The following is a 16,861-nucleotide window of genomic DNA, read 5'->3' as shown; positions in this document are numbered from 1 at the left end:
ATATATATATATATATATATATGTATATATATATATTTATATATATATAGGTACAGACAGGTGTGGTTGGGTGGTAAGAAGTTTGCCTCCCAATCACATAGTTCTGGGTTCAGTCCCATTGTGTGGTACCTTGGGCAAGTGTCTTCTACTACACCCTCAGACTGACCGAAGCCTCATGAGTAGATTTGGTTGCTGGAAACTGAAAAAAGCCTGTCGTATGTAAATCTGTATATCTGTGTATGTGTGTGTGTGGGTGGGTCTATTTGTCCCCCAGCTCCACTGGACAACTAGTGTTGGCATTTTTGCATCCCCTGTAACTTACCATTTTGGCAAAAAGCGACTGATAGACTAAGTACTGGGTTTAAAAAGAAAGTACTGAGGTCAATTCATTCAGCTAAAATGTTCACCAAGGTGGTGCCCCAGGATGGCCGCAGTCTTCTGTCTGAAAAGATATATATATATATATATAAACTATGCTAGCATGGAAAATGGCCATTAAATCATGATTATGATTTTATATATATAATAATATTAGGGACAAAATCCAAAATTACAGGTAAAAACTCAATTAAAATCAATTTATAAAAAATTAAAATTAAATTGAGCTTTACAGAGTAATATATATATAAATATATAGTTTTATGGAAAAGAATCAAGGTTCATGAACTCATCGATGAAAATCCACTGTCACATATAGAAAAATTAATAATTAAAAGCACAATAATATATTATATTATACTCATTTATTGTGCTTTTAATTATTAATTTTTCTATGTGACAGTGGATTTTCATCGATGAGTTCATGAACCTTGGTTCTTTTCCCTAAAACTATATATATATATATATATATATATATACACAGTGTACTGTTCCATTGTTAGTAGGCACAACTAAAAAAGTACTCAATCCAACAACAGATAAGTATTATATTATAAACTCAGGATTTATATGTGAGCTTCAGATAGTACAGTAATTGGATGGGCTTATATGGCATGTCATGTACTTTACTGCAATCAGCCCATCTGATGACTGTACTGTTTGAGGCCCTGTGCTTATTAAATGATATATATGTATATGATTGTGGATATGAATATAGAAACAGACAGGCAGAGACCTTTTTTGATTATTTTTGATTATTTTGCTTTACTCGGTCACTTTCAGAACACATGGAAAGAAATTACACCTAAATGACTTATTTATTGAAAATTTGTTTGTTCCTACACATGTGTAAACAGACATTCATATGCTAAAATCACAGACTTGATGACATGTTTTGGTTTACAGTTTAGAAATCTTCGGTTAGAATCCAAATTCAACTAGGAATACAAGTGATCACGCTTTTAATGTTTACTGTCATCATTGTCAGTTTTCATGTTAACACCATTTAGTTGCAAACAGCTGTGTGAATTATTTAAAGAAGTTCTGTTTCAGTAGAGAGATGACATTAACAACAAAAAAGAAAAAGAATTATAAGTGGAGACACATCAAATTAATGTCATAGATGAAAGACAGTCTTGTTGGCAAGGAAACATTAAAAGGAAATGCTTTTAGATTTTCAAATTGGCTATCATTGAGATAGCAAGCATCTTGCAATATTAAATTTCATTTTATATTGAAAATTCTTATAGAACAGGGCTAAAGGTTGCATCCTGTGGTAGTTTAGAGGACATTTTAGTTGTGACAGTCTGCCTCACAGTGGCCAGTAGCATGATAAAAGGTACCAAGTCCATGCTGTAGAACGTTTGGTAGTGAAAAGAGCATCCAGCCTATAAAGCAGTGCCAAAAATATGAAATAATTCAATACATTAATAAAGCATAGCAGCATAGACAGGACTAGCACTTGCCATGCTAGTACTGTGCCCACTAGTGGGGTGGTTAGATTGAAACATCTGATCAGATGTAAAATCCCCTCAACCATCATCAAGCAATTGTGCACTTTCTTTATGGTACAAAAACAATTGACCTTGAGGATCATCAATCCTTCCACCACCAGAAATTCAGGGTTGCAACTATCAGATGTTTGTGCAATATAAGGAAGATTTGGTGAAATATAGAGACACTGTGTGCAAGAAGTAAAACATGTGCACATTTAAGTTTATGCTGATAATGTATTTAGCCCTTTTGAGACACATGGTGTTTTGGTATGTTGAGATTGATGCTGATGGGTGCATGTAGAAAACAAAGAATAAGGTGACTAAAACTACTTTATTAGTATGTAAAACTATATATATTATATAGATCTACTGAAAGACGATCTCTTATTAGCTATTACACTTCAAAAGGTTTGTTTGTGATGGCTGATGGATTGGACTCAAAGTCCCTTCAGCCTGTATCACTTGCAATGACCTAGTGAATTAATTTCACTTATGAAGACCTGGGTCTTCATAACATTAACTTCGTAACATTAACTTTTCTGGCATGACCTATGCTGTATTTTATTATTCAGAATTCTTCACCTTACCTATGTATTCTGTTAACAATCTTTTATAACTTGACTTATGCTGCTATATATCAAGAAAGTCCGTCCTTATCTGACCAATGTCTTTTGTTATTATGGAATTGGTGTACCATTAAGCAGTGTAATAGTTGCATAGGAAGTAAATCAAATTGTAGTAAATTGTAGACCTTTCTGATCTGTGATTTCAATATATTTTAATAACAAAATTCTTTCTATTTTAACTCATGTCATGTGTAAACATGAACATATCTGATCTTACACCAATTAGTTCAGATACAAGATCTTACAAAGCATTCTACAATATATGTATGTATATGATTATGGTGGGGTCTATATACATTATATATACATATCCATATATAGACCTTACTAGTCTCATGCAACATAGTTGTTTCTCATTTGATTTAACTACGCACATTTATGTTCTTTTATGATGATTTATTTCTGGCCTGTGTATGTTCCGAGCACAATTTTGTTTGAGATTATTATAGAATGTGAACAAAAGAAGCACAAGGAAAATTCTTTTTCATTTTCATATTCCTCTAATTCTCTTCTGTTTTTACTCTTTCCTGCTCATCTCCTTTTCCTTTCCTTTTTCATTCCATACCTTTGTTTGGACTGAAAACAAACTCAGTATGCCAGCTCAGTCTACCATCCTTCCAAAGTGAAATGCATCTTTGATTGCTTGTGTTTGTGATTCCCTTATTTTGTTAGTGTGATGTTTTGCAGGCATCTGAAAAAGACACATCTGACGGTGCTCCATCCAGTATCAGAAGCGTTAAGGACCAAGCCAAACATCTGAACAGACTACAATCAGAAAGTGACCTGCTGAAACTAAGTAGCCGAAAGCATGACAAATCAAAATCTGACAAAGTAAGCTGCTCCCACACCATCATCCTCTTCCTCTTCCTCTCTGAGCAACAGCTGCCTGTGTGTTGTAGCTTCTCTTGGCTGAAAACTTACCATATTTGAATAAATTCTGTCTTTTTCTCTCATTCTCTCTTACTTGCATATCTTCTCTCAGTTTCTCTCTTGTGACTAACTCATATTGCAGTAAATTAGCTCATTTCTTTAAAAGTACACCTGGTTTGTCAACTATATTGCTTTAGGTTGTTGTTGTTGTCATCCTCATTGTTATTTCCTTTCTTTTTCTCTTTGGCTATTTTCTGCTCATTCATCTTATAACCACGCTTTTTGCACTTTCTTCTCATCATCTCTGATGCCATCTATTGTAGAGTGCTCATTCTCAACTCTGAATCTCACATTTCATTGCACTTGCCTTCTGTTTTCCTTTTTATTTCTACATTTATTCTTTTATCTATTCTCTGGCATCACTGAATGTTTTCTTTTTTTTTTTTACCATTAATCATTCTTCAGATGGCATTTGTTTTGGGGGAACACTTTTTTTTTTGTTTCTTGTTTTTATGACCAACCAGCCAAATTTGAACATAAATGTTGTCGCCACTTTTCATTCAACTTCTATTTTGCTTGCATGAATCCATTTACCGTAAAATCCAGCAGTTCTTCATTTACTGCTTTAATGTTTCATTACTCTTTCATTTCATATTTCTTTTTGTTGTTGTCTCTCTTTTCTATTTTCATGAGTTCATTTTCTCTCTGCTTATCATAAAACCTCATCGTCGTCTTTTCCCCTCTTAGTACATAGCATTGATGGAGCAGAAAAACAAGAGAAAGGAAAAGGAAAAAATTAAAAGAAACATAATAAAAACAATTCCATTGAAGTTTGTGCTTCTAGTGAACTGGTCAAGCTTGATGTACTTTTCTTGAACCAGTTTCTTATTTTTTTCTATTTTGTTTTTGTGACTAGGCATTGTAGTCATTTAAATAAGTTTCTGAAATCTTCATGCATGTGTTCCAAGTTCATATCTTATCTCTGTTGTTTCAGTTGTCCTGAGATCTAGACAACTAACACTTTTTAGCTCACACTACCTAAGTGGAAAATAGGTGTAAATCTATCATGGTTATTTACCATATCATAGATCTTTTTTTATTTTATTATTAATAATATAGTTTTATTTCTTACTTCTACATGTTCCCAGCACCACTTCTCTTTTTATAAGATAATTATAGAATATGAAAAAGAGGAAACAAAATGAAAATTTTTTTTTTACGTATCTTCACTCTTTCAATGCTCTCCTGTATTTTCTTTGCCTTTCTCATCATTTATTTCTGTTCCATTCCATGCCTGTATTTGGACTGAAAATAAAAACAATATCCCAGCTCATTTTGTATTCTTTTCAAACTGAAATTATTCTTCCATTGTTTGTGTTTTTGAGATAGACAAACAGATTAGCTTTCAACATAATATATGTCAGTGACCTTGACATTGTCACTTTGGTAGCAGTTTGTTGTTGTTTAGACTCATGTCAGCCCTGATCAATCAAACCTGTGGTACATAAGTAGTCATCTAAGTGGTTGGTATAATCCTTGCCTCTATCATTCCATCTTCTGTTCTGGAATATTATATCCATAACCAAGTTATCCAGCATATTCATCCATTTTTAAAATGGTAGGATGGAGTTTGAGAAAGATTTGGTAGCTATTAGAGGTTCTTTTCATTGGCTCAGGAATTATACATATAAGCATTCATGTATGCATTGATGTAACCAACACTTGATATACATACTTTCCATGTATATTTTATTCAATCTTTGCAATTTCTTTTATGTTCTCTTCATAAAACCACAACAATCAACACACAGCACCTGTTTTTTTCCCTGACTTTCAGTTTCTACTCATTTTGGTGAAACTTAAGTATCAGTTTTGTTATATCTTGGAAGAGTCATTATGCCAATAATAAACATATTCACTGGTTTTGTTCCACTTTATTTTTATTAATTATTCGGTTGATTAATCAATCAGCCGGGTTTGTCAAAGTCCTTTTGTCACAATTTGCAACCTCATCAATGACAAGCCCTCTCTGCTTCAGGTTTATCTGAAGTGACATAGAACCCATGTATGCATTTATTATTGGCATAATGACCCTCCTGAGATACAATAAAATATGCTTCAACACACAAATTCATATCAAGAATCTGGCAAACCAAATACAAAAATCATATACCCTGTGGTTTCCAAATTTGCTTTTTGAACCCTTTCTTACTATCAGTAGTGTACTCTTTAAAATAAATATTCCAAAATGACAGAAATGGTTTTGCAATGAACTGACTGTATTGAGTTCCACTTGTCTACATTTTGAGTTCAAATCCCAGTAGGGATGCTTTTCATCACAAAAATATTGGTAAGTGCAAAACTTTCTGCAATTTAGTGGAGCTTATTCAGTTGACTCAAACCATACAAATGTGTTGCGTAGTTCCAATTGAAGAAATTAATCACTCATTCAAGTATACGTGGTTAAGAAGTTTGCTTCACAATGACATAGTTTAATTTTAATGTGAGCACCCTAAGCAAGTGTCTTCTATAGCCTATAGTTGACCAACACCTTGACCACATAGAGTTTGGTTGACATAAAATGTGCAGAAGTTTGTCATATATATATATATATATATAGTTTATGAGTGTTAGTGGTGTCAATTTGACCCAGAGGTTTCAGGTAATGCTGAGTAAGTGCTATGGATAGACCATAGTGAAGCTCCAGGTTCGGTGATTATGCAAATAAGGGTTCCTATCTTATCTAAATTAACTATTGCTTAACCATTCTCTCACACCATCCTGGAAACAGCTGTAAGACCTTCTATTTATAAATGTTCTATAATGCACACAGCCTTGGTTTTTTATCTCATTACAAAAAATAAATCCTTATATATATATATATATATATATGTATATATATTGTGTTTTTAAACACACCACATCCTTCAGAGATGTTATCTTGAGACAAAATCTCAAAGCTAATGAGATAATGCATGATTAATTCAAAAAACAGTGTAAATGAATAAGCATTATGTATGATGAAGGCACATGGCTTTGTGGTTAGTGTGTCAGGCTCACAATCATGAGGTAGTGAGTTTGATTCCCTGGACTGAGCTGTGTTGTGTTGTTGAGCAAGACACTTTATTTTGTATTGCTCCAGTTCACTTGGCTGTAGAAATGAGGTTGTGACATCACTGGTGGCAAGCTGTATTGGCCCCTTTGCCTTTCCTTTGGATAACATTGGTGGTGTGTAGAGAGGAGGTTGGTATGCTTGGTTGACTGCTAGTCTTCCATAAACAACCTTACCCGGAATTGTACATCAGAGGGGAACTTTCTAGGTGCAATCCCATAATCATTCATGACTGAAGAGGGTCTTTACCTTTTAGATTTGACGGAATAATCTGAATCTAAAGGGTTAAACATGAAACTTTTAGTCTAGTCAAAAGAAATTTTTTCTGTTTCAGGTGGTAGCAAATTTAACAAGTGGCTTTGGAGCACAGACTGGACACCTACTTTGGTGTCTTTCATATGTATATACTTATATAGTTATATACATATGTGTGTGTATTACTGTAGCAGCCTGCCTCCTAAAATTGTTGGTTACCTTCAGCTTTTTAGGCTTATGTGGCAATAACATGTTACTTGTTTTCTTAACCTGAAAACCACCATTACCAGCCTAACGACTGTTACTTCACTAATTTTGTACATCTTTTACAAGATTAACATCAAACTTCTCTTATGTAAACAGACTTTTCTTTTCTGTTTTTGCTGAAGAATGTTGGGAAACCCACTATTTCATTTCTAATTTGTGAAATTAAGGGATCAACATCTAACAGCTTCTGAATGTACCCTAGCTTACCAAGTATAATTACCTACCACTGTTTATTAACCTAGCTTCTTGTTCACTGCACATCCCTCTACATGCTGGATTTAGTCCCACATAGCTATTCTCTGAATTCAAACTCCAGCAGCCTTATATTACAGTGCCTGCAGGAGGTTGTTTTCACAAGTAAGGCTAAATTTATATCTCCTGCAAATCATAAGAAGATGTAAAACTAAATGTCAAATGAAAGAACCAATCACATCAAACAGTCTCCTGTTATTTTCACAGGAGAGTATTCCACTTGTCTAATGAGCAGAACCATTTATTCATTATATTATAAAATAAAAGGCTAAGTTTCGACTGCCATTTGTACTTTTAATGTAATCCTCAGGGAGAATCAGTGTAGCTGTGTGGTTAAGTTTGTTTCAAAATCATTGGGTTCAAAAGTACAATCCCACATTGCAATACTTTGAGCAAATGTCTTTTTCTACTATAGCCTCTGGTTGACCAATATTTTTTGTGGTGTTAAGATGATGAAAACTGTGAGAAGCCTGTCATACACACACACATACGCACTTACATATGTTAGCAGACATGTGCTTCTTCTATGTTAATAGTCATGCAAACTGTATGGTGGTCTCACTACTTCTGGTGGCATAAAAAAAGAAAGCTCCTAGTATAAGCTGTATAGTGGTTAGTGTTAAGAAGGACATGCAGTTATAGAAATCATGCCAAAGCAGCCACAGGACTGGAATATGATGCAATCCTTGGAACCATCAGATCCTGTCAAACCATCCAAATACTGCTAAGCATTTTGTCCAGCATGCTTACAATTCTGCCAGCCCACTGCCTTTGAGCCAGTTCAAGAATAAGAAATTATGATGTATGAAAAGGCTGGCCTTTTGAATTAAAGGTATATCTCAGTTGATGGATGTCCATCCAGTTTGCATCTGTACAATTTTACTCAGACTTTTTGGTTAACCCAAGGTTGTGGTAGAAGCCATTTGTTCAAGGAATCAGACAGTAAGATTGAATCAAGGATTTCATGAGTGCAAAGCAAACTTCTTAATTATTTGGCCAGGGACTTGCCTGTCTGATATGTGATGTAATTGTATCTAAGAGATTATACTTCTTGTTTTTATTGACAGTATTTATTAAGGCAAAGCTATGCAGTATGGTAAAATGGCTATCAAGGTACAGAAGAACGTATGGTAGTATTGGGGATGTTGATTGTAATAGTTTGCAGATATTGCTATATATTTGTATGTGAGTGGATTAAATGAAAGTTCAAGGATTTGATTTTGTTGTTGAAACTGCTAATTATGAGATATGGTTAGCTAGAGGATAATTAGCTCGTGTATGTGTTGCATAAAATAATTGCAATCTAAAACAGTTTGCTTTATGTATTTCTTGCAAAAAACAGTGCTCTTTCCCTCCTTCTTCCCCCTTCTCTTTCTCTCTCCCATTCTCTTCCCTCTTTTTCTCTCCCCTTCATAGTCACTCATAAATCTGCTACTAAAAAACAATTTAAGAAGAAATAAGCTAAAATTAATCATTAATGATTTTAAAATGTGTATCTGTGTCTTAATTAAGCATAACATATTGAATTAACATTTACTTCAGAAGCAAAATTAACAAATTGCAGCAAAGGGTACTAGGAGAAGCAGTGTTATGTTATTGAGAGGGTTATTAAACATTGGAGTTTTTTTATGCTATTTTTGTTTGTTCTTTCTTTATTTACAAATCCAGCTCAACTCTCTCTCTTTCTCTCTCTCTCTCACACACTTTGTCTTTTCAGTATACAGTACTCCTTTCACATCACATACTACTTTAATTATCATTCAGCCATTTCACTTGTTTTTATGAACACATAAGTTTACCTTTTAATATTCCCCCTCATAAAACAGTGAGCTTTGCACATGGGCAAAATGCTTAGCAGCATTTTGTCCTTCCTAATGTTCTTAGTTCAAATTCTACCGAGGTCGACTTTGCCTTTCATCATTTCAGTGTCAATAAAATAAGTACCAGCTGAGTACTAGGGTCGATGTAATTGACTTACCCTCTACTCCGAACTTGCTAGCCTTGTGCCATAGTTTGGAACCACTATTCACCCTCATACTGTCCTGAATTCTCTTCTGTCCCCAATGATACCAGCCCACAATATGACTCCTCCACTCTGTTGTTGACGTCGTAAATGTTGGTGAGGCACATCTCCAAAATAGACCCGACCATTCATCCAACCATCAGGTCCGTCAAGGGTTGCTCTAAAAAAGATGTTTCCCTGGGGCTAAATAACAGTAACATTGTCCTTGTATAGGACTGCCACATGATGTTAACAAATAAACTTTACTATATTGTTGCCTGACTGGCTCCCGAGCCGGTGGCACGTAAAAAGCATCATTCGAGCGTCATCGTTGCGAATGCTGCCTGACTGGCCCTCATGCTGGTGGCACGTAAAAAGCACCCACTACAATCAGAGTGGTTGACATTAGGAAGGGCACCCAGCTGTAGAAACTCTGCCAGATCAAATTGGAGCCTGGTGCAGTCTTCTGACTTGCCAGTCCTCAGTCAAACCATCCAACCCATGTTAGCATGGAAAGCAGACATTAAACATCGATGATGATGATGATATCACCATCCACTTTCTAGACACACAGATTATCTTAAGTTGGGGATTTTTAGGTCTCATCTAGTCATTCGACTGATTACCTAGGTCTGCTCTATTAAGACTGATCCGAGTCTAACTAAACCTCTCTCTCTCTCTCTCTCTCTCACACCACACACCCTCACGCACCTTCATGCTACTTTTCCATCTCTTTCCCTCCTACTACTCTCAACTGGTTCCTTTCTTTTAGGTACCTCCTTTTCATTATTAATCTCCCGCCTTCTTATATAGTCTTTGGCCCCCTTTTCTCACACCTCATTCTCCTCAGCCCACTCTTACCAGTATGCAGTCCTCACCCCACCCTCGTTTTCTTTCTCTCCTCAAACTATTACTCTTTCTCTCTTTTGTTTCCCACCAATCTCCCCTTCTATACTATTCTGTCTTCGCCCCCCCCTCTACCATAAAACTGTCCTTGGATCCTTTCACCCTTCCTTCACACCCCCAGCACATTGCATTTTTTCCTCCCCCCCTCTCTCTTTGTGTCTATATAGCTCTTAACCCCCCCCTCCTCTCCTCTTCTGATTAATCTTACCTCTACTTCTCTCTCTCTCTCTCTCTCTCCCTTTCTCTCTTTCTGTCTCTCCCCCTTTCTCTCTTTCTCTCCCTTTCTCTCTCCTTTTCTTTCCCCCTCCATCCCTCTTTCTTTCTCCCTTCCCTCTCTCCCATCCCTCCCTCATTCTCTCTCCCTTCCCTCCCTCTTTCTCTCTCTCCCTTCCATCCCTCTTTCTCTCTCTCTTCCCTTCCTCTTTCTCTCTCCTTTCCCTCCCTTTCTCTCTCCCCTCCCCCTCTTTCTCTCTTTGCCTCTTACTCTTTCCCTCCTCTCTTTCTCTCCCTCCTCTCTTTCTCTCCCTCCTCTCTTTCTCTCTCTCTCCCTCATTCTCTCTTTCTCTCTCTCCCCCTGTCTTTCTCCCACTCACTCTCTCTTTTTCTCTTTCACTCTCATGTTTTCATTTTCCCTTCTTCCCCACCTCCTTCACTCATTCCAATCCTCAATCTTCCTTCAAACAAACCTTATCTCTCTATAGCATATTTTTTTTCTTCTCTCTTACTCTTCCTCCCACTTCTTTTCCATTCCTCCTTCACACCTTTTTATCTCTATCCTCCTTCTTTTCCTCCCCATTCCTCTTTCACAATCACCATTACCCTCCCCCCCCCACACACACACCATTATTTACCATTTCTTCTCCACCCCCCAGCCACACCTCATTTAAAAGTTGAAAATATTAATCTGAGAAGCTAAAATAAAATACAATAACCAACAATCCCATTGCACTCTCTCTCTCCCCGACCACCCCTCTTCTCTCTTTGGACATTTGCTTATTATGTATATACTGACTTATTAACCATATATACAATTAGCATGTCTTTGCACCTTGTATTTCACAACATGGAAAATTAATTACACTTGCAGTTTCTCAGCTCTCATTACCAATCATGCATGGTTTTGTAGCCTGTTCAATTTACAATGTTGTTATTTGTTGATTTTTGTTTTAAAAGAAAAAATGTTTATAGATTTTTTTTTTCTTTCTTTTGTCTTTTGGTTGTTTTTATTAAATATCATTGTTTTCATGTTTGTTTTTCTAGCTTGATATTTCATTTTGTTTTGGTTTTTTTTCAGCATTCTTTAAAGATTCTAAAGGCGGGTATACTCACACATTTTGTATAAATTCTTTAAACACCTCTGTCAAAAAAGGGGAGCTTCAAAGGTTCTTGTTGTTTAGCCCCAGGTCAATGCTGATCAAGGAGACTTGTGATTAGAAGCATTCCTCTTGTAACCATTTCATCATTTGGGTTAGATCTAGAACTATATTATCTAATATACCATATCCTTTATTTTAAAACTGTAGATGTGTGGTAAGTAATTAGAAGAAGATTTGGTTGCTATTTCTATCAAACTGATCCACCACCATGTAAAGCCTCTCTCACTGGCTCAGCCTTAGAAGTTGCTTGAACTATTTAATGTATCAGCAAAATCAACACACTAATTAATCATTTTTAATGTTTTGGGTTTTTTTTTGTTTTTAAATAGGTATCTTTTAATTCGAACAATACATCAACTGGAAAATTCTTTATTTAATCCTTTATCATTTAAACCAGCTATGTTTGGCCCAAAATTATCCACCTATTTGATTTTCAAACTGGCCAGATTTGATCTCTCACACCTATCCAGCAATGTCATTCAAAACATAAACAATCACATCATTGAAATTTCAAAACTACAAAGATAATGCATAATTAATTCAAATCAATGTTAATTAAATATGTATTATATTTGACACAGTAATTTGAATGCTAAAGGGTTAAAGGCTTTATTCAACATAAAACCATAAGTAACAATATAATACTTCTCGAAAAGTGCACACAGAACACAGGGCTACATTCCTGATAAAACTTAGCAAAGTTTGTTAATTGTTGTGAATGGCTTCCTCTATTATAATGAGATTGCATATAACACTAATCAACAAAGAAAGTGCTAAACTCAAATCTGGTCTTTCTTTTTATAGTAGACTAATTAATTTAGTTCACTGTTGATTCCTTTCTAAGATAATTACAAATTCCTTCATGTTAGTAACAAGGAATTAACTGGTTTGACATATATAATTTGTAGCAAATAATTTTCACAGCAAATCTAGTATATGTATCTTAATGAAGATAGTATTGCTATACTTGATTAAGAGTCTCTATGTGAAAGATGTGTTCAAACAAAGCTAATAAAGGGCTGTCCAACAACTGCAACACTTGCATTCAGATAAATTGCAAAGCTCATAAGGGTCATTGGGTCTTAGCAGTTATCTTGAATGTTTTTTTATGTTATTTCTCTCTCATTATGTATAGTAAGATCCATAGCTTACTGTTTTGTAAGAACAACATTCAAGACTCCATTTTCATGTGCCCAGAAGTCAGTGTAGCAAAATACTCATCAACCTTAGAGTACTCCCTCTACTTAGAGCAGTCCCATACTAAAGAAAATAGTAAAAGGAAAGAAAGAACCTGTTTGCAGGTAAGCTATTGAGGGAGTTCATATGGTTGCTCAATCATGTAAAAATAATAGCTAAATCCTTTTCAAATTACAGCCTACTATCTTAAAAAAAAAAAAAAAAAAAAAACATTGGAAAATATTATCTAAGCACACCTTCCCAAAACAAAACAATGGTCATTACTAGAAAACATTTGATTATAAGTCTATAATCTGCTTTGTGTAGATTATTTGTATATTTTGTGATTTTCATTCAGTGTCTGAGTTTTGAAAACAATGCATCAGCACATGCATTTCTATGGGCACACAGCAAAATTCCAGTTACAAATTTATACATCTGAGAATCATGACTAAAATGCACAGCATGGAGCCAAGGGGTAATCTTCCAGGGAACTAAGACTATTGAAATTCAGTTACAACTCATATACCATAAAAACCCATGTAATTTACGCACTTTCTTTTGCAAAAATAAAGATAAACTTTAGGGGTGCGTAAATTACATGAGTAGATCGTTTCCAGAATCTTTTTGAAATTTCTTTTTGTTGAAAAAAGACATTCGTACCAGAAGTTGACTTACTTAATGTCAGAATAGGTTTTTACAGCGAAAATATTGGCTTAAATATGAATTTTACTTTTATTTATGCAGGACAGTATAATGCTTACTTTTTCTGTATAAATTTACTAAAACTGTTAAATGGTTAACTAATTTTTAAAGTCTGACATTCATGCTGGTAAACACAGTCCAGGCCATATTTTACATTGCTTGATATGGATATTCCTCAATGAAAAAATATAATGATATGGATAATCTTGATTGTATGTTTCTATTTTTGTCTGTTTATTACTAGGCACAATTTTAAGTTTGTCCTACTGTTTGCGTCAATTTCAAACATTGGCGTCATTAATATTAAAATGTTCAAATGCATATTCAACATATCTAATTTCTCCTTCACAGTAAGTGATTCATAAGTCCTGCTCATACTGACAATAATGGTAATGACAAATTCTAAAGTTTGCTCGACATTTTATAAGTGTGAAAGGGATTAAAATTTCAATACTCCATATCAAAGGTTCTGACAAGAATAGGTAGAAAAGAAGTCTGTTTACATAATCAGTTTGATCAGTCACCTTCCTCTGTCAGTTGAGTAGAGTGTAATCCAAGCTGAGGTTTATTGGTAATTAAACTTAATTTGATACACCTGTGCGTATTTATCAGCTTTGTTTTTGTTGGTAATTAACTTTTCCTGTGATCATGATTTGAGAAGACATACAGAAGTATGCTAAAGATCAGACATTATCTTTTGTGAGCAAGAAATGTAAAATAAAATTTATTATAAATAACACAAACACTTAGTAATTCAATAGCTTTCAATGTGATACCTGTTAAACAGAAATTATTTTTATTTAATGAAAATTTAATAAAATCTAATCATAAGTAAGTGAAATTATGCTAAATACAACTGAACTGAAAACCTTTTTCCCCTGGCTATATCAGTAATTCTGAAAACTTTTGGGTGCCAGTTTTACATGAGTAGAAGCTTTTTTTTAACAAATTTTATCCTGAAAATCACCTGCATAAATTACACAGTTTACTTCGCTGCCAGTACCGCTGGACTGGCTCCTGTACAGGTGGCACGTAAAATACACCATTTTGAGTGTGGCCGTTGCCAGTACCGCCTGACTGGCCTCCATGCTGGTGGCACGTAAAAGCACCCACTACACTCTCGGAGTGGTTGGCGTTAGGAAGGGCATCCAGCTGTAGAAACTCTGCCAAATCAGATTGGAGCCTGGTGTAGCCATCTGGTTAACCAGTCCTCAGTCAAATCGTCCAACCCATGCTAGCATGGAAAGCAGACGTTAAACGATGATGACATGTGTTTTTGTGGTATGCTCTTCGGCAAGGCTTAGACATTGAACCTTCTTATTTCGTTCCCTTCTAATCATAGATCTTCCTGAATAAGTAAGAATTCTATTTTGATTATACAGTGTCAGGGAAAGAAAATTTCTACGTAGTCAGTCAACTTGCTAGAAATAGTAGCTAAATTTCCCTCAAATTCACTCTTGATTTTAAAAATATGCAAAGGATAATTAGATAATGTAGTTATCAGTGCACTATACCACAAAAGCAAGTGAAAAGCAAATGGATGCATATAACTGTAACGTCTTTGTTGACTTGGGAGCTAAACAACTTTTAATATTGATATTTTAAAAGGTGTCAAAATACTTTACAAAATATATTCACCATTGAGGACTTGTATTATTTCCATGGTTTGCTTTGCTTTTCTTAAAACATTTACATATATATATATGTATGTTTGTATATATGTAGATACCAATTCTTATTAGAAGCCAAACTGCCATATGTAAATACCTGTCACCCCAAAATTTGTTGATAAACTAAAGGCATTTAAATTTATCTTTTCAGCACATGGCCCAGCTATCTTATCCTGTACCTGTCATGAGTTCTATTCCCATCATTTTCTGCAATTCATTGTTCACCTTTTCTTTCAGCAAAACTCCACACATTCATCATAGCATTCTAATTTCCATTCTTTCCATCAAGGATCAGAATGTTTGATGTTTATTACTTGTGTCTCACTCTCATATATAATAACACTCCTCACATATGCAATGTACACGTTTCTCTTCAGATTCAATGACACATTCTTCCACTCAGTTCTTGGAACTTCACCGTCACTGAATCAGATCCATTTGCTCCATTTAACATCTTTCCAGCAAAGCAAAAAATGTCTGGTTTAATTCTTGTAAAAGGCTATCATATATCCAACCTCAAAACTGTATTTATATGTACTTATCAACTAATATAAATTAACTTTTAAATATCAGCTATAAATAATATATAATACATATACACACATATGCAGTGTGTATGTGAATAAGTGTATATTTGTACATACTTTTTTTTGATCTTTCAGTAAAGAGGGCAGGCAGTGGCTATGACTTTTCACTGGGCCTCCGAAATGAATGAGAGGGAAAAGGGAGACCTGGTCCTAATTCTTACTGCAGAGTAGACTCTATTAAAGGAGTCTGAGGTACTAAGAAGTAATGGTAAACTGGGCAGCTAAATAAGTATACGACTGAAATGGTCCATGGTGGGATTTGAAATCAGAATGCAAACAGTCAGAGCAAATATTGCAAGGCATCCAATGTGGCTTTCTTATGAGTCTGGCAGTCTATCTCCTTAAATTGGTACTTTTTTTATTTTTTATCAAGATTAGAGACTTAAAAGGCCCAGTTGACCTCAACAGGATTTGAACTAAGGGTACAGAGAGTCAGATCAAAGATTATGAGACATGTTATCCAGTCTTCTTAAGATTCAACCAATTTGCCATTAGTGCCACATTTGTGTGTGTCTATATATATATATATATTTGATAGGAAGGACAACAAAAGAAAGAAAGTGACCTTGATATTATGCAAATAGAGGAATTTATCTGTAAAAATATGTGACACTTATTCAGTAGCCAAGATAAAACTCCGAGTTTCGGATGCCAGTTTCCTGTACGCCTATAGACACGTATAAGGAACCTTATATGTGCACGCTTGCGAGTGTGTGGGTGCGTATATAGATATATGCGTGCGTATATAGCGATATGTGCATGTGTATATAGATATATGCGTGCGTGCGATAATATATGCAGTTTTAGACACGTTTTGACCTTGTCACTACACAGTAACTTCCCTTTGTTTTTAATGGTCATTTTTCACAGGAATTTTCAATGGCCGGATAACTGAAGAGATGTTGGTGTGGGCTCCCACCCTGGCATCCGAAACTCAGAGTTTTATCATGGCTACCGAATAAATGTCACATATTTTTACAGATATATATATATATATATATATTCACTCACACACATACATGCATCATCATCATCATCATCATCGTTTAACGTCCGCTTTCCATGCTAGCATGGGTTGGACGATTTGACTGAGGACTGGTGAAACCGGATGGCAACACCAGGCTCCAGTCTGATTTGGCAGAGTTTCTACAGCTGGATGCCCTTCCTAACGCCAACCACTCAG

The 16,861-nt window shown here is 35.1% G+C and overlaps 1 protein-coding gene across 2 annotated transcripts in view; it reads left to right on the top strand.

The window, feature by feature from the left end:
• LOC106867385 (ankyrin repeat domain-containing protein SOWAHB-like) overlaps window positions 1-16,861 on the top strand; it is a 55,332-nt gene that overhangs the window by 24,809 nt on the left and 13,662 nt on the right. The window contains exon 4 of one of the 2 annotated variants that reach the window (XM_052967885.1): window positions 3,188-3,331. The exons of the other annotated variant lie outside the window; for it this stretch is intronic. Within the exon in view, the coding sequence (XP_052823845.1) occupies window positions 3,188-3,331 (144 nt within the window). The remainder of the gene's footprint in view (window positions 1-3,187; window positions 3,332-16,861) is intronic. 2 annotated transcript variants of the gene reach the window in all.

Source organism: Octopus bimaculoides, chromosome 1 (genome assembly GCF_001194135.2).
Source record: "Octopus bimaculoides isolate UCB-OBI-ISO-001 chromosome 1, ASM119413v2, whole genome shotgun sequence".
Lineage (NCBI taxonomy): Eukaryota > Metazoa > Mollusca > Cephalopoda > Octopoda > Octopodidae > Octopus > Octopus bimaculoides.
The sequence above is the reverse complement of the archived record's forward strand: the minus strand, read 5'-3'. Positions and strand labels throughout refer to the sequence as shown.